Raw genomic sequence first — 18036 nt, 5'->3', positions numbered from 1 at the left:
TAGGAGTGTGCTTTGGGGATGGAGAAATGGCAAGCAGTGACGGGAGGGCAGTAGGCGTGGGGAGGCAGGCAGGAAATGAGGTAATGGGGAGCTAGATCATATAGGGCCTTGAGCCCTATATGGAAGGAGTCTGCATGCTATATCAGAGAGTCTTACAATAGTTCCAGTTTAAATATGCTTAAAATAGGATGTTGATTCCTTTCTCCCAAGCTAATCTCTAACTCTAACAGCTTGAGGGCTGACGCCAGCCAAGCATTTATGATGGGCCACGAAGGAGTCTTCAGTGGGGCTGCAGCCCTCCAGGAGAGACACCGGCCTAGGTGAGGAATAACTAATGAAGAGATTGCTCATGTCCCTCTTGTCTCCACAGATGGGGAGCCAGGAGAGTCTTCCACTGAGGAAGCTTCTGCTCAGGGTAAGAACCAGGCAATATGCTTACCCTGCCAGTTTCCTCTGTTTCTCTCCCATGACATGTGGGTCAGGTTTGCAGGATGGGGACAGAGCCTTCACTGCTGCATAAAAAGATCACATAAAGATTTATGTGCCAAGATGGGGTGCACTGAAGTCACATTCAAGCTAATTTTCACACCTTAGACCTGCAGTGGGATTGACAAACATGATGTATCATGTGTCATTGGATTAACTCCTGCAAGTGTTTAAATACATGTTTAAACTCCTGTCAGTTGGGAAGTTGAAGGTGGGTACTTAAGTAGTACATGACTTACCCTGTGGATGACTTATGCCAATACATGTGTGATGATCTCTTTCACAGTGCAAGAGTGGGAGGATAAAGACTTGCCCAAGGATCATTTACATTCAGGTATAAACTTACATGTTCCAAAATATTCTTTTAGATCTTGTTATCGCTGAGGGGCATGTACTTTTGAATTTTGTGATCTGGTCATATCACATATATTTACTAAAAATTTATCTTTGAGGGGCACCTGGGTGGCTCAGTTAGTTGAGCATCCAACTCTTGACTTCAGCTCAGGTCATGATCTTGGTTGTGGGATCAAGCCCTGCGTTGGGCTCTGAACTGAGCATGGAGCCTGCTTAAGATTCTCTCTCCCTCTGCCTCTCACCCCTGCTCTCTCTAAAATAACAAAAAAATTAAATAAAAAAATTTTATTTGAAAATGCCAATCACATTCATATAAGTAAAACCTTTTTTCTATTATTTAGAACTTAATAAAATCCAATCTTCCTGTGAACACTGTAATGCTGAAAATGTAAGTATCTTTTAATTATAAAATATGATTTCCTAGTTTGCTTTAAGAAAACAACATTTACTTATATATTACTCGCTTATGTGCGTATGTGTGTATACTTTTTCTTCAGAAACAGAATGAGCAAGTGACCCCCAGGCTCCTTTCCCGGGAACAGTTTTTGTAAGTAGTTGTGAATACAGAAGACTTAATATCGTTAGTAATTTAACTTTGTACATAAAAATGACCCCAAATAGGGGAAACACAAAGCAATATCACTAATTTCACACATTTTATGTAACTACTTGGATTGTTTTCTTTGATAGTGATGCTTCTTCAAAATGTGGTAGAATTTCATTAGTGCTTTTGAATGAAATTAAAAACCTAAATAATTTTAAAAAGTCCTTTGCTAACCAAATGTTAGGCCTAAACAGGTGTTCTTATCTGTCCAATGCAGGCTAAAGTTGGACGCGGAGGGAACTTACCAGTGCACAGAAACTGGCCTGATATTTGAGGTTAACAGAAAAGTTGACATCAAGTATTGCGTTTTGTCCTGGAGCAAATACGCAGACCTGGTTGTTAAGCCCTGGATTGTTGGTGGACCCTTGTTTGATGTTAAATGTGACCCAAACTGTCTTACTTCCATTCAGTTTCCACATTCCCTCTGCTTGGGTCGTAAGTACTCGTTTTCTAAAAGTCTCATTAGTGTGTGCATGTGCGTATATAAGAGTATGTGTGCCATCCGTATACTGCCTGGAACACTAATTTACCTTCATGCTTTAACAGACCATGATGCCAATATGACGTTCAAAGTCTTACATGTTAAAAGTTCTGGGGCCTCGTTAGAATCCACTGTGGATCATTCTGCAACCCATGTCAAGTGGCATGTGAGCTCTCTTTCTCCGGTGGGACCTGTTATTCAAAGTGAAGAAACAGTATACCACCACGGGGCCGTGATTCTCTACAAAGCCATTGACCATAATCCATCCTTGTCTTTTCGAGTGTACATAGCAACCAATAATGAGTCCTTCATCAAGGTAAAGTTAATGAAAATGAATAATAAATGTTGAATACTCTGTGTTCAAACGTTATGCCATGTTTATGTGGGTCCTGTCCCTGTTCATTTAAGTGTCCCCCCACTGTGGGTCTAATTTGGCATAAGGTTCTAAGGTCAGTGTCTTGGTGTGTGCCAAGTCCTCAGGTTTATGGGGTATGGTTGTCTGTATGTGTAAATAGTGTCAAGAAGATGACAGATGGGGAAGTAGCTCTCCATAGATGAGGATGGCCCAGACAAGTAGGCCTGGCTTTGGAGAGGGTTGGCTGATGTACAGTCTAGGCCATTTATTTTCTATAGCCGTGCTACTCAAAATGTGGTCTGGGACCCAGGGGGCCAGGAGTGTTGACATCAGCAGGGAGCTTGGTAAAATGCAAAAGCTCTAGCCCACTCCAAACCTCTAGAATCCGAGCCTGAACTGGGCAGGATTCCCAGGTGATTTGCGTGCACATTAAGAGTTTGAGGAGCACCTGTTCTGGAACACACGGGGGAGCCATTTGAGGCCTTTGGGTCAAATGAGGATGACTTGAGGTTTCTCTTTGCCTAAAGTTCCTCACATAAGATCCACCTCCCAGGTTAACTCACTGCAGAGGAAATGTTTGGATAAAAATTGGCCTGTGGCTCACATTCTGAGTTTTGTAGAGCAGATATTCATGAACCACTTAACTGTGTTTAAGGCAGCGAGGCCTGAGGGGTGGGGGTTTGGGTGTTCATAATGGAACCAGTTTTCCAGAATCAGGATGTGATGATTATCCCGCTTTCTGAATGCTTACATAGTTAGAGCTGTGGCAGTTAGATCTCCTGTTATACCTTTAGCCATTGTCTGTACAGTTGTAATGGTTTAGAGGTGGATGGAGAACTGAAATAAATAAAGTAGACAGAAAAAACCATGACTCAAAATTGTCCTTTCAGATTTGAAATGAGAGTTTGACAGAAGTTAAGAAAATAAACATAAGATCTGTGATAAAGTGTACAAAATGATGAGTTGTAGTTTGAGTTACAGAATTTACATTGACAAGGAAGAAGAATTTCCTCTGCCCTACAAGATCCTTCTGGCTGCCCTTCAAGAATCAGGTTGACATGAGACAGATTAACAGGAGAAAATCTAATTTAATTTTGTATGTATCGGGAATCCACACAGATGTGGAAATTCCAAAGACACTGGCAAAATGAGGTATATATGTCATTGTGAACTAAGGAGAAGGGGGCAACATTCTGGGACTTCAAAGGGAAGGAATATACTTTGGAAGAAAATGAAAAAGAGTAAATGCTTAGTAAACAAGTGCTTGCTGGGCCACTCAAAAGCAATGGAACATAGAGGACTTTGATGAAACAGGCCTTGCAGGGTTCCTCTCTGTCACCATACCTGGTTCATGTCACGTAATGTAGTTTTCTCTGGTGATAGTTCTCTTCCTGGAGGAGGTCCTCTACCCAACTTCTTCTAGGCAATTGTAGGGGAGGTAAAGAGTGTTTCCTGAATCTGCTGGGTTTTGATTGCTTTTTCAAAAAATTTGTTTAAATTAATTTTTTTAAAAATTCAAGTATAATTAATATACGGTATTATATTAGTTTCAGGTGTACAATACGATTCAACAATTTTGTACATTACCCAGGGCTCTTCATGATAAGTGTACTCTTTAATCCCCTTCACCTATTTCACCCACCTACCCACCCTTGATTGCTTTTTAAATCAAAATAGCCTTCATGCCAAAGTAGTCTATCTTGGGGTAGCCTTCCCTTGGCCCCCTACAACATGAAACTACCTATTTCCAGTGTTTTTAGGTTGTAGTGTTTGCACAGCTTTAGAAACGTAAGTTATATTGATTATAATTGGCAATATATATTAAAATTTTAAAATTCTATTAAGTAATAGGTTTTTAGTTTCTTCCTAAGGTAAAATAGGCTTCCTTTAATCTTACTAAAGTTAATACTTTCAGTTGGGAAGCTAGTCTTCAAAATAGTATAAAAATAACCCCATCTAAAGTAGAATTACCATGGATTTGGAATAAATATATATATATATATTTTTTGACAACAAGAGAGAGCCGGTGGGGGTGGGGGGTGAGGAGGGCAGAGAGAGAGGAGGAGAGAATCCTAAACAGACTTCCCACTGACTTGGGACTCGAACCCATGAACCATGAGATCATGGCCTGAGCCGAAACCAAGAGTCGAGCTCTTAACCAACTGAGCTACCCAGGCACCCCAGAATAAAGTACTACTATTTAATGAAGTTCATATTTCAGGAAAGTAAATACAAGTAATTAAAAGGGTATTATCTGTACTTCCTGGGAAGCTGGGGTGAGGGGCTGATTGTATCAACAAATGTAGAAGAAGACACCACTAGAACGATAGGGAGCATAGCATGGTTAAAAGGCAGGATGTGCTTCCTGTTGATGTTTGATTTTTACACCTTCCTGGGTTGTTTTTTTCCCTACATAGGAAGAACTCCTTGAACTTTGCCTTCAGGAAACCTAAATTTCATGTTCAGCTACTCAGCTGCTTTACAAGTGAGCCTGGGCCAAAGTTTCCTTTAACCTCTTTGGGGCATTCAAGCTATACATATAAAATCAGGGACCCCTCTGGGACAGTTGTGAAAATAAGGATGGGAACATGTAAGGTGCTGGGTAGAAACAAACTTCGGGTAAAGCAGAACTGTTGACAATAAAGTAGCTGCTCTCTGTTCACATCATCGGCATATAATCAATACGAATGTGTAACACTAGCCCTAATTTAATTTTCTCAAATCCTTCAGAAGCAAATTTTAGGTGCCATGCAGAGTGGGTGCTTTGGCTGTAGTGCTTTGGCAGAAAGATGTTTGGGGACCTAGAAGCCTGAAGTGCAGATCAAAGGTGCCTTATTCGCCTCTATGGCATTTCTCTTCAGAGCACCGTGAAAGTTTCTCCCTTGCTGTCATTTTGTACAGGGAAATGAAGATAATGCAGGGTGGCACATACACTGCTCAGATGCTTAGAGTCCTTACAGTTGTTGCTGATGCATTTCAAAACCAAAACCTATTTCTACCTTCAGGATATTTCCAAGTCTGTAAAGCACTCCTCCAAGAAATTCATGAAAATTGACAAGCCTCCTGTTTGCCAGAAGTTATTGCAGAATGGGAAGAAATACAGACTGATCAGCGAACCAGAAGCCGAAATTACCCCAGAGGTATATATATTTTGAAAACCACTTGGAGTAGCAGCAGGATGTATATTTTGTAGATATGTATTCTGAAGGTATTAAAATAATGTGTTTTGTTCTCATTTTTAATTTAAAAGAAAGCAATTGTTTTGCTAAACTTGAAGCTTATTCCAGAGATGCTGTTGAATTTCAGAATTAATCTGAAAAATCGACTTATATAATCTCTTTCCCTTTAAAAAGGTTTTAAATGTTCTCGAGTTTTTTTTTTAATTAAATTCAATGTTAGCTTCAAAGGAATAAAAACCTTAAGCTTGATTTTAAGTCACAGAGCACTGAAGGTTAATGGAAAAGAGTTGCTAACAAGGATACTGGCTTTTCTTACTGGAAGGCATTTGAAAAATAGTTATGAGAACAAATTGTCACTAGGTTTCAACTATTCACTGTACACATGACATTTGTAAGTGATTTTGGTTTCCTGTAAATGACTAAGTTATTTTTAAAACTTATTTTCATTATGTGCTCTGATTGTGTGCCGTACCTTATCTAACTAGACATCTGTGTGGAAATTCTTTTTGTACACCTTTTTATGTTTGTTTTATAGTTTATGAAAAGTTGAAAACAACGTTTTGATTCCATTACATTAAAATACGAAGCAAGAGAGAGCTGATCGCAGTGGCCCATGTTGCATTATTTTATTATATTATCAGGGGCCTGGTGCCCTGGAGAAGTAGTCAGGTTGATCAGATGGCCTTCTATGACCTTCCTTTCCAGTTTCAAAGGGTCTCTTTCCACCTGGTGTGTTTTGAGCCTTACAGTAGCATGGCTGAAGAAACTAATGTGCAAAGTGGGCCAGTGAGCCACTGAGTCCCACGGCCAGGCGGTGGGAGAGCCTGGCCCTGAGCCCCGTCTGCCCTTGGGTCCTAATTCCACAGTCTTTCCACTGGGATCTGAGAGATTCTCAGCCCTTGCAAGCTGATCAAGCCCTGGCAGATGCTACCTCAAGATGATCACAAGAAGCCAACTGCGGTCTTGCCTGAGAGGTGGAATTAAATGTGAAGGGCTTGCTTAGAACAGTGTGATTCCTGGCCTTTGCTGCAAAATGGAATTCCCAGGGGAGCTTTAAAAAAGTCTGTGGCCTGGGTTCCATCTCCAGAGATACTGACATAATTGGTTTGGGAGTGGCTTCGGCATCGGGCTTGTTAAAGCTCCCAGGGTGACTATAATGTGCTGCCAGGATTAAGAGCTACTAGGAGAGGGAATAGTACACATTCAGTGGGTAAATCTGTCTAGGAAAGGACTGAGATGGTCCCCAGAGCTCTCGTTTACACAAGATGATGGTGGGAGGGCTTTAAATAGTCTAATTCTGCCACCAGTTGTGTGCTCTCTCTCAACCAAATTTCTGGGCTATAAAATGGGGGATAATCTCCTAGTATTGCCCAAAGGATCATAGAAAGGTAATGGTTTTGGAGTTCTCTGAGAGTTCTCTGAGAGTTCTCTGTAAATCTAAGGTATTCTTGCTGATTTTATACCATTAATGATGTGTTTAACTGTCATTTATCAAAATTGCCTATTAAAAGTCAGTCTGGGATAAGAGCTAAGAGTGTCATGATCTTTTCCTTCAAAAGATGCCAGTATAGAAAGAGACAGATTATATTCATGTAAAGAAATAATTTTAACATGTCATGTGGTATTACCATAGAGATGGGTGTGGTGAATTTCAGGAAGGGTTCCCATGTGGTGACATTTATTCTGGGTTTGAAGGGAGAGAGATTCACCGGGGAGACAGCTCTCCCGGAAGAGGAAACCATAAGTGCCTAAGTGAGGTGATGGGATGTGCAGCTGGGCTCAGGGCACCAGAATAGTTCCAGGAAATGGGAATGCAAAGGGCTTTGGGAAAAGTGGGGCCACGAGAGAGAGAGAGAGAGAGAGAGAGAGAGAGAGAGAGAGAGAGATCTTCACTTTGTAGGCCTTGGTGACCTATTAAAGGTTGTGAGGATAATGCTAGTGATTTGTAATGGGAAGGGAGAGGGGCAGGTTAAGATCCCTGGTTTTTAAAGGTGGTGCCTAGTACATTCCAGTGATTTTTTTTTTTTTTTTTTTTTTTTAAGTAGACTTCTCCCTCTAGGCTTGTGAGTCAGTCTGCAGAGGAGCAGAGGAGGTCCAGGACAGGAATCAGTCTCTGTAGTAGTTAAGAGGAGTCAGAAGGTGGGGCACCTGGGTGGCTCAGTTGGTTAAGCATCTGACTCTTGGATTTTGGCTCAGGTCACGATCTCATAGTTTGTGAGTTTGAGCCTCTCATTGGGCTCTGTGCTGATGGCACAGAACCTGCTTGGAATTTTCTCTCTCCTTCTCAGCCCCTCCCCCACTCGTGAGAGCATGCGCACGTGCTCTCTCTCTCTCTCTTTCAAAATAAATAAATAAACTTAAAAAAAAAAATGAGGAGTCAGAAGGTGTGGATTCAAATTCACTTCCACCATTTCCTAGATGTGGATTTAGGCAAGTTTATTAGCTTCTCTGAGATTCTTTATCCATAAAATAGCAAAGAAAGGGTTTGTTGGGGGAAAGGTGGTATTCAGTGACAGAGTGTGGCTGAAACACTCAGTGTAGTTCTGTCAATGTTTTAAATCAATTCCAGGCTGTGGAATGATCGAAGCAAAAGATGGTGAGGAAGTTTAAAAGCACCTACAAAAGGGTGATTAGTTTGGGAACGTGAAACACTGAAACCAAGAAAGGGCTGAACAGTTACATCTTAAAAAAAATAGGGCCAACATACTGGAAGCCTCAATGAAGTAGAAAAGCAGGTTGGAGTAATGAGGGTCTAGAAGCAAGAGAATAAGAGGGTCTGTGATTAAGGAGTGGCATTTTGAGCATCAGAGTTTCAGTAAGCATTCAGGTCAGCACTAACCCTTCTAGTATTCCTTATTTGACATTTGTTATTGTCAACTAATGCAACTTTTATTTTTAAAAATCCCCCCCCTTTTTTTAAGGAAATCGAATTTGTTGACGGTTCACTTTTAAAATTGAAAAGTTACATTGAAGTGTATTTGGAGCAACCAGTGGAGTTTAAATTACTTTTGGTTGAAATGGATTCTGAGGAAATTGTATGGAAAGCAAAGCTGAGAGAATGTAAGTGTTTTGTGTCTTGAATGAAAACTCTGGTTTGTGGGTTGGTTGGGGTGGGAAGACAAATAGAGTAATTGTTTCATTACCATAACATTTAAAAATGTGATTAAGAGACACAAAAACCCCAGCTAGGCTCTGATTCTCAGGCACCAATGTCCAGACCCCTCGGTCAGTGGGTATAGTTCAGTGAGTATGTGGAAACTTCAGGCAGTGGGTAGGCGTAGCCAATAGAGTGTTGTTTTTTTCCCCCTTACCATTCTGAGGTTTGAGTCTCAGATATATATATATATATATATATATATATATATATATATATATATATATATTTTGAGTCTCAGATATATATATATATATTTTTTTAATGTTTATTTATTTTTGAGAGAGAGAGAGAAAGAGGTGGGGAGGGGCAGAGAGTGAGGGAGACACAGAATCTGAAGCAGGCCCCAGGCTCTGAACTGTCAGCATGGAGTCCGAAGCGAGGCTCAAACTCATGAACCACGGGATCATGACCTGAGCTGAAGTCAGATGCTTAACCAACTGAGCACCCCCGGCGCCCCATGGGTCTCAGATATTTTAATGTGAATTAGGGGTACCCTGACAAAGTCTCTCTCGTGACCTGGAGGTACATCGATATTTTGTCCGACCGCCTGTCTCGTTTGCCTCACGAGGTGGCGGCTCCTGCTGGGTGTGATCACAGCTGTGCTGTGGGAATGCATTTCCCTGTTCTGATATTTTGGTGCTGGGAAGTCCTCTGACAACCACCTTTTCAACATGCTCTCCTGCTCTGGGAGGAGTTGAAGAGGACTGCTGCTGATGAGGACCGCCTCTGGGAGAGGGGAGACTCAGGGGGATACCCCAGATCTGCCCCTGGCCTCCTCCTCAGGCAGGTCTGAGCTTTAACTCCAATTCTATTGAAGGGAGTTATTAAAACAGCAGAAATGTGTATAGTGAGCACATTTTGGACCCAGAAGGGAGGCAAAACAGTGGGTTGGGAGTGAGGTCCTATGGGTTCTAGTTCCAGCCCTGGAATTGACCAGCTGTACGTGGGAGTGTGGGCAAGTCTCCCAACCCCCTTGTGGCTGTATCCTCATCTGCAAATGGCACTGAGGTCCCTCCTGCCACCGCCATGTGTTTGTAGTAGAAATTATTTTTGCATCATTTGCATTTTGGATTATGATACCTTAATTCTGTCCTGGTATATGTAATACAGTGTCATTTCAAAAAAGCAGCACAAGTTGGTAAGTGCCACTAGCTGGATTTTAACCCACTCTCCTATTAATTTCATTCTCCAGAATTTTAATTTTGTTGTACAAATGTAATAACAATGAGGATCTGTTAAGTATTCTATAAATCTCTTTATCATCTGAACAACATTTGAATCAATTTTCAGCTACTTTCTTTTGTATCCACTGGGTTATGTGTAGACAAAGGAATTTGGTAACTGCTAATGGTAACAGAATGAGTGCTGTGTGTGGGTCATATATTCATGTCTTTCCAAAATACAGATTTCTGTCTGTTAGAGTCTGTATTTCTTGTCATGTTTTATACTCTAGAAATGAAACCTGATTTAAGCATTTTGGAATTCTCAGTCCTAGTTTAAGCGTGAACCTTTTTTGGTAGATGGGATTGATTCTTACTCTCAATATTATACTCTTTGTTTGTTTGTTTCTTTTTTTATTTATATTCAAGTTAGTTACCATACAGTGTAGTCTTAGCTTTAGGAATAGAATCCAGTGATTCATCTCTTACATAGTGACACCCAGTGCTTATCCTGAAAAGTGCCCTCCTTAATGCCTGTCACCCATTTAACCCATCCTTCCACCCTCTCCCCCCTCCAGCAACCCTCAGTTTGTTCTCTATACTTAAGAGTCTCTATGGTTTGCCTCCTTCTCTGTTTTTATCTTATTTTTCCTTCCCTTCCCCTATGTTCATCTGTTGTGTTTCTTAAATTCCACATATGAAATCATATGATATCTGTCTTACTCTGACTTATTTCACTTAGCATAATACCTTCTAGTTCCATCCATATCATTGCAAATTGCAAGATTTCATTCTTTTTCGTTGCCAAGTAGTATTCCATTGTATATAAACACCACATCTTCTTAATTCGTTTATCAGTTGATGGACATTTAGGTTCTTTCATAATTTGGCTATTATTGATAGTGCTGCTATAAACATTGGGGTGCATGTGCCCCGTTCGAATGAGCATTTTTGTATCCTTTGGATCAATTCCTAGTAGTGCAATTGCTGGGTTGTAGGGTAGTTCTATTTTTAATTTTTTTTTTTTGCTTTTTTTTTTAATTTTATTTTTTAAAATTTACATCCAAATTAGTTAGCATATAGTGCAACAATGATTTCAGGAGTAGATTCCTTAATGCCCCTTACCCATTTAGCCTATCCCCCCTCCCACAACCCTCCAGCAACCCTCAGTTTGTTCTCCAGATTTATGAGTCTCTTCTGTTTTGTCCCCCTCCCTGTTTTTATATTATTTTTGTTTCCCTTCCCTTAGGTTCATCTGTTTTGTCTCTTAAAGTCCTCATATGAGTGAAGTCATATGATTTTTGTCTTTCTCTGACTGACTAATTTCACTTAGTATAACACCCTCCATTTCCATCCACATAGCTGCAAATGTCAAGATTTCATTCTTTTTGATTGCCGAGTAATACTCCATTGTATATATATACCACATCTTCTTTATCCATTCATCCATCGATGGGCATTTGGGCTCTTTCTATACTTTGGCTATTGTTGATAGTGCTGCTATAAACATTGGGGTACATGTGTCCCTTCGAAATAGCACACCTGTATCCCGTGGATAAATGCCTAGTAGTGCAATTGCTGGGTCGTAGGGTAGTTCTATTTTTAGTTTTTTGAGAAACCTCCATACTTTTTTTCAGAGTGGCTGCACCAGCTTGCATTGCCACCAACAATGCAAAAGAGACCCTCTTTCTCCGCATCCTCGCCAACATCTGTTGTTGCCTGAGTTGTTAATGTTAACCATTCTGACAGGTGTAAGGTGGTATCTCATTGTGGCTTTGATTTGTATTTCCCTGATGATGAGTGACGTGGAGCATTTTTTCATGTGTCGGTTGAAAATCTGGATGTCTTCCTTGGAGAAGTGTCTATTCATGTCTTTTGCCCATTTCTTCACTGGATTATTTGTTTTTTGGGTGTTGAGTTTGATAATTTCTTTATAGATTTTGGATACTAACCCTTTATCTGATAGATCATTTGCAAATATCTTCTCCCATTCTGTAGGTTGCCTTTTAGTTTTGCTTATTGTTTCCTTAGCTGTGCAGAAGCTTTTTATTTTGATGAGGTCCCAGTAGTTCATTTTTGCTTTTGTTTCCCTTGCCTCTGGAGACGTGTTGAGTAAGAAGTTGCTGTGGCCAAGATCAAAGAGGTTTTTCCCTGCTTTCTCCTCAGGATTTTGATGGCTTCCTGTCTTACATTTAAGTCTTTCATCCATTTTGAGTTTATTTTTGTGTATGGTGTAAGAAAGTGGTCCAGGTTCATTTTTCTGCATGTTGCTGTCCAGTTTTCCCAGCCCCACTTGCTGAAGAGACTGTCTTTATTCCATTGGATATTCTTTCCTGCTTTGTCAAAGATTAGTTGGCCATATGTTTGTGGGTCCATTTCTGGGTTCTCTATTCTGTTCCATTGATCTGAGTGTCTGTTTTTGTGCCAGTACCATACTGTCTTGATCATTACAGCTTTGTAGTATAGCTTGAAGTCCAGGATTGTGATGCCTCCTGCTTTGGTTTTCTTTTTCAAGATTGTTTTGGCTATTGGGGTCTTTCCTGGTTCCATACAAATTTTAGGATTATTTTTTTTAGCTCTGTGAAGAATGCTGGTATTACTTTGATAGGGATTGCATTGGATATGTAGATTGCTTTCGGTAGTATCGACATTTAAACAATATTTGTTCTTCCTATCCAGGAGCATGGAATCTTTTTCTATCTTTTTGTGTCTTCTTCAATTTCTTTCATAAGCTTTCTATAGTTTTCAGTGTATAGATTTTTTACCTCTTTGGTTAGGTTTATTCCTAGGTATTTTGTGTTTTTTTGTGCAACTGTAAATGGGATTGATTCCTTGATTTCTCTTTCTGTTGCTTCATTGTTGGTGTATAGGAATGCAACCAATTTCTGTGCATTGATTTTATATCCTGCAACTTTGCTGAATCATGAATCAATTCTAGAAGTTTTTTGGTGAATCTTTTGGGTTTTCCATACAGAGTATCATGTCATCTGCGAAGAGTAAAAGTTTGACCTCCTCCTGGCCAATTTGGATGTCTTTTATTTCTTTGTGTTGTGTGATTGCAGAGGCTAAGACTTCCGATACTATGTTGAATAACAGTGGCGAGAGTGGACATCCCTGTCTTTTTCCAGACCTTAGGGGGAAAGCTCTCAGTTTTTCCCCATTGAGGATGATATTAGCATTGGGTCGTTCAATATGGCTTTTATGATCTCGAGGTGTGATCCTTCTATCCCTACTTTCTTGAGGGTTTTTTTCAAGAAAGGATGCTGTATTTTGTCAAATGCTTTCTCTGCATCTATTGAGCGGATCATATGGTTCTTGTCCTTTGTTTTATTAATGTGATGAATCACGTTAATTGTTTTGTGGACATTGAACCAGCCCTGCATCCCAGGTATAAATCCCACTTGGTCGTGGTGAATAGTTTTTTAAATATATTGTTGGATCTGGTTGGCTAATATCTTGTTGAGGATTTTTGCATCCATGTTCATCAGGGAAATTGGTCTATAGTTCTCCTTTTTAGTGGGGTCTCTCTCTGGTTTTGGAATCAAGGTAATGCTGGCTTCATACAAAGAGTTTGTAAGTTTTCCTTCCATTTCTATTTTTTGGAACAGTTTCAAGAGAATAGGTGTGAACTCTTCCTTAAATGTTTGGTAGAATTCCCCTGGAAAGCCATCTGGTCCTGGACTCTTGTTTTTTGGCAGATTTTTTATTACTAATTCGATTTCCTTACTGGTTATGGGTCTGTTCAAATTTTCTATTTCTTCCTGTTTCAGTTTTGGTAGTGTATATGTTTCTAGGAAGTTGTCCATTTCTTCCAGATTACCCATTTTATTGGCATATAATTGCTCATAATAATTTCCTATTATTTTTGTTTCTGTTGTGTTGGTTGTGATCTCTCCTCTTTCATTCCTGATTTTATTTATTTGGGTCCTTTCCTTTTTCTTCTTGATCAAACTGGCTAGTGTTTTATCAATTTTGTTCATTCTTTCAAAGAGCCAGCTTCTGGTTTCATTGATCTGTTCTACTGTTTTTTTTTGGTTTTGATAGCATTGATTTCTGCTCTAATCTTTATTATTTCCTGTCTTCTGCTGGCTTTGGTTTTATTTGCTGTTCTTTTTCCAGCTCCTTAAGGTGTAAGGTTAGGTTGTATATCTGACATCTTTCTTCCTTCTTTAGGAAGTCTTGGATTGCTATATACTTTCCTCTTATGACTGCCTTTGCTGCGTGTCAGAGGTTTTGGGTTGTGGTGTTATCATTTTCATTGACTTCCATATACTTTTTAGTTTCCTCTTGAATTGCTTGGTTAGCCTATTCATTCTTTAGTAGGATGTTCTTTAGTCTCCAAGTATTTGTTACCTTTCCAAATTTTTTCTTGTGGTTGATTTTGAGTTTCATAGTGTTGTGGTCTGAAAATATGCACGGTATGATCTCCATCTTTTTGTACTTACTTAGGGTCTATTTTTAATTTTTTGAGGAACCTCCATATTGTTTTCCAGAGTGGCCACACCAATTTGCATTCAACAGTGCAAAAGGGTTCCCCTTTCTCTGCATCCTCACCAACATCTGTTGTTTCCTGAGTTGTTAATTTTAGCCATTCTGACAGATGTGAGGTGGTATCTCATTGTGGTTTGATTTATATTTCCCTGATGATGAGTGATGTTGAGCATTTTTCATGTTTATGTTAGCCATCTGGATGTTGCCTTTGAAAAAATGTCTGTTCATGTCTTTTCCCATTTCTTCACTGGATTATTTCTTTTTTGGGTGTTGAGTTTGGTAAGTTATTTATAGATTTTAGATAATAACTGTTTATCTGATATGTCATTTGCAAATATCTTCTCCCATTCTTTCCGTTGTCTTTTAGTTTTGTTGAGTGTTTCCTTTGCTGTGTAAAGCTTTTTATCTTAATGGGGTCCCAATAGTTCATTTTTTTTAAGTTTATTTATTTCTAGAGAGACAGAGACAGCGTTGAATGGGGGGGAGCAGGGAGGGAGAGAGAGAATCCCAAGCAGGCTATACGTTGCCAGTACAGAGCCTGATGTGGGGCTTGAACTCATGAAACTGTGAGATCATGACCTGAGCCAAAACCAAGAGTCAGACGCTTAACTGACTGAGCTACCCAGGCACCCTGCCCCCCTCCAGTAGTTCATTTTTGTTTTTATCTCCCTTGTCTCCAGAGACATATCAAGTAAGAAGTTGCTGTGGCTGAGGTCAGAGAGGCTGCTGCCTGTTTTCTCCTGTGGGATTTTGATTCATTCTTGTCTTACGTTTAGGTGTTTCATCCATTTTGAATTTATTTTTGTGTATGTTGTAAGAAAGTGGTCCAGTTTCATTTTTCTGCATGTTGTTGTCCAGTTCTCCCAGCACCATTTGCTAAAGAGATTGTCTTTATTCCATTGGATAGTCTTTCCTGCTTTGTCAAAGATTAGTTGCCCATATATTTGTGGGTCCATTCCTGGGCTCTCTATTCTATTCCATTGTTCTACGTGTCTGTTTTTGTGCCAGTGCCACACTATCTTGATGATTACAGCTTTGTAATACAGGTTAAAGTTCGGATTGTGATGCTTCCAGCTTTGGTTTTCTTTTTTCAACATTGCTTTGGCTATTTGGGGTCTTTTGTGTTTCCATAAAAATTTTAGGATTGTTTGTTCTATCTCTGTGAAGAATGCTGGTGTTATTTTGATAGGGATTGCATTGAATGTGTAGATTGCTTTGGGTAGTATCGACATTTTAACATTTGTTCTTCCAATCCATGAGCATGGAATGTTTCTCCATTTCTTTGCGTCTCCTTCAATTTCTTTTATAAGCTTTCTATAGTTTTCAGCATACAGATCTTTTATCTCTTTGGTTAGGTTTATTCCTAGGTAACTTGTCATTTTTGGTGCAATTGTAAATGGCATTGATTCCTTGATATCTCTTTCTGTTGCTGCATTATTGGTGTATAGAAATAACTGACTTCTGTACATTGATTTTATATCCTGGCACTTTGCCGAATTTATGTATCAGCTCTAGCAGTTTTTTGGTGGAGTCTTCATGTTTTCCATGTAGAGTATCAAATCATCTGTGAAGAGTGAAAGTTTTGACTTTTTCTTTGACACTTTGGATGCCTTTTATTTCTTTGTGTTGTCTGATTGCTGAGGACTTCCAACACTATGTTGAGCAACAGTGGTGAGAGTGGACATCCCTCTAGCGTTCCTGATCTTAGGGGGCAAGTTCTCAGTTTTTCCCCATTGAAGATGATATTAGCTGTGGGCCTTTCATATATGGCTCTTATGATGTTAAGGTATATTCCTTCTATCCTGATACTCTTGAGGGTTTTTATCAAGAAACGATTTGCTGTATTTTGTCAAATGCCTTTTCTCCATATATTGACAGGATCATATGGTTCTTATCCTTTCTTCTATTAATGTCTTATATCACATCGATTGATTTTTGTATATTGAACCAGCCCTGCAGTCCAGGAATGAATTTCACTTGATCACGGTGAATAATTCTTTTCAATTAATTTTTTTAATGTTTTTATTTCTTTTTTGAGAGAGAGAGAGAGAGAGAATGAGCAGGGGAGGGGCACAGAGAGAGAGGGACAGAGGATCTAAGTAGACTCTGCTGACAGCAGCAAGCCCCATGTAGGCCGTGAACTTACAGATTGTGAGTTCATGACCTGAGCTGAAATCAGCCGCTCAACCAACTGAGCCACCCAGGTGCCCCATGAATAATTCTTTTAATGTACTGTTGAATTCAATTTGCTAGTATCTTGTTGAGAATTTGTTTTATTAATTTTTTATTTATTTGTTTTGAGAGAGGGAGAGAGAGCACAAGTTGAGGAGGAACAGAGAGGGAGGGAGAGAGAGAGAATCCCAAGCAGGCTCCACATGTCAGTGCAGAGCCTGATGAGGGGCTCGAATTCACGAATCTTGAGATCATGACCTAAGCCAAAATCAAGAGTCAGATGCTTAACCAACTGAGCTACCCAGGTGCCCCTCGTTGAGAATTTTTGCATCCAGCTTCATCAGGCATATTGATCTGTAATTCTCCTTTTCAGTGGGGTCTTTGTCTGTTTTGGAATCAAGGTAATGCTGGGTTCATAGGATGAGTTTGGAAGCTTTCCGTCCATTTGACTTTTTGGAGCAGTTTGAAAGAGTATGTATTAACTCTGCTTTAAATGTCTGATAGAATTCACCTGGAAGCCATATGGCCTAGGAGTCTTATTTGTTGGGAGATTTCTGATAACTGTTTCAATTTCTTTTTTTTCTTCTTTTAAAATTTTTTTAATGTTTATTTATTTTTGAGAGAGAGAGAGCATGAGCAGGGGAGGGGCAGAGAGGGTGGGAGACACAGAATCTGAAGCAGGCTCCAGGCTCTGAGCTGTCAGCACAGAGCCCAACGTGGGGCTTGAATCCACCAACTGTGAGATCATGACCTGAGCCAAAGTCAGACGCTTAACCGACTAAACCACCCAGGCACCTCCCGATTCAATTTCTTTGCTGGTTATGGGTGTGTTCAAAGTTTCTATTTATTCCCGTTTGAATTTTGGTAGTGAGTGAGTGTCTAGGAATTTGTCCATTTCTTCCAGGTTGTCCAGTTTGTTGGCATATAATTTTTCATATTATTCTCTTACAATTGTATTTCTGTGGTGTTAGTTGTGATCTCTTTCATTCATGATTTTATCTGTTTAGGTCCTCTTTTCTTTGTGAGGAGTCTGGCTGGGAGTTTATCAATTTTGTTTATTCTTTCAGAAATCCAGCTCTTAGTTTCATTGATCTGTTCTATTGGGTTTTGTTTTTGGATTCTTTATTGTTTCTTTTCTAATCTTTATTATTTCCCTTCTGTTGGCTTTGGACTTTATTTGGTGCTTCTTTTCTAGCTTCTTTAGGTGTAAGGCTAGGTTGTGTATTTGGGACCTTTCTTGCTTCTTGAAATAGGCCTGAGTTGAAATGTATTTTCTTCTTAGGACTGCCTTTGAGTCATCCCAAAGGGCTTGGACTGTCATGTTTTCATTTTTACTTGCTTCCATGTATTTTTTAAATTTATTCTTTAATTTCCTGGTTAACCATTCATTCTTTAGTAGGATGTTCTTTAACCTCCATGTATTTGGGGGCTTTCCAAATTTTTTCTTGTGGTTGATTTTAAGTTTCATAGCATTGTGATCTGAAAATATGCATGGTGTGAAATCAACCTTTTTGTACCTGTTGAGGGCTGTTTTGTGACCCAGTATGTGATCTGTTTTGGAGAATGTTCCATGTACACTCAAGAAGAATGTGTATTC

General features: G+C 39.6%; 1 protein-coding gene across 1 annotated transcript in view; it reads left to right on the top strand.

Annotated features, from left to right (window-relative positions):
* Positions 1–18036, top strand: part of LOC124527162 (uncharacterized) — a 44573-nt gene that overhangs the window by 16837 nt on the left and 9700 nt on the right. The window contains exons 6-13 of the mRNA XM_047100412.1: positions 371–415; positions 773–820; positions 1182–1228; positions 1338–1387; positions 1662–1879; positions 1991–2241; positions 5286–5420; positions 8381–8519. Coding sequence (XP_046956368.1) covers positions 371–415; positions 773–820; positions 1182–1228; positions 1338–1387; positions 1662–1879; positions 1991–2241; positions 5286–5420; positions 8381–8519 — 933 coding nt within the window. The remainder of the gene's footprint in view (positions 1–370; positions 416–772; positions 821–1181; positions 1229–1337; positions 1388–1661; positions 1880–1990; positions 2242–5285; positions 5421–8380; positions 8520–18036) is intronic.

This window comes from Lynx rufus, unplaced genomic scaffold (genome assembly GCF_022079265.1).
Source record: "Lynx rufus isolate CCGP_SWC_20201006 ecotype Redwood Valley unplaced genomic scaffold, mLynRuf1.p SCAF_5, whole genome shotgun sequence".
NCBI classification, from domain to species: Eukaryota; Metazoa; Chordata; class Mammalia; order Carnivora; family Felidae; genus Lynx; species Lynx rufus.
The sequence above is the reverse complement of the archived record's forward strand: the minus strand, read 5'-3'. Positions and strand labels throughout refer to the sequence as shown.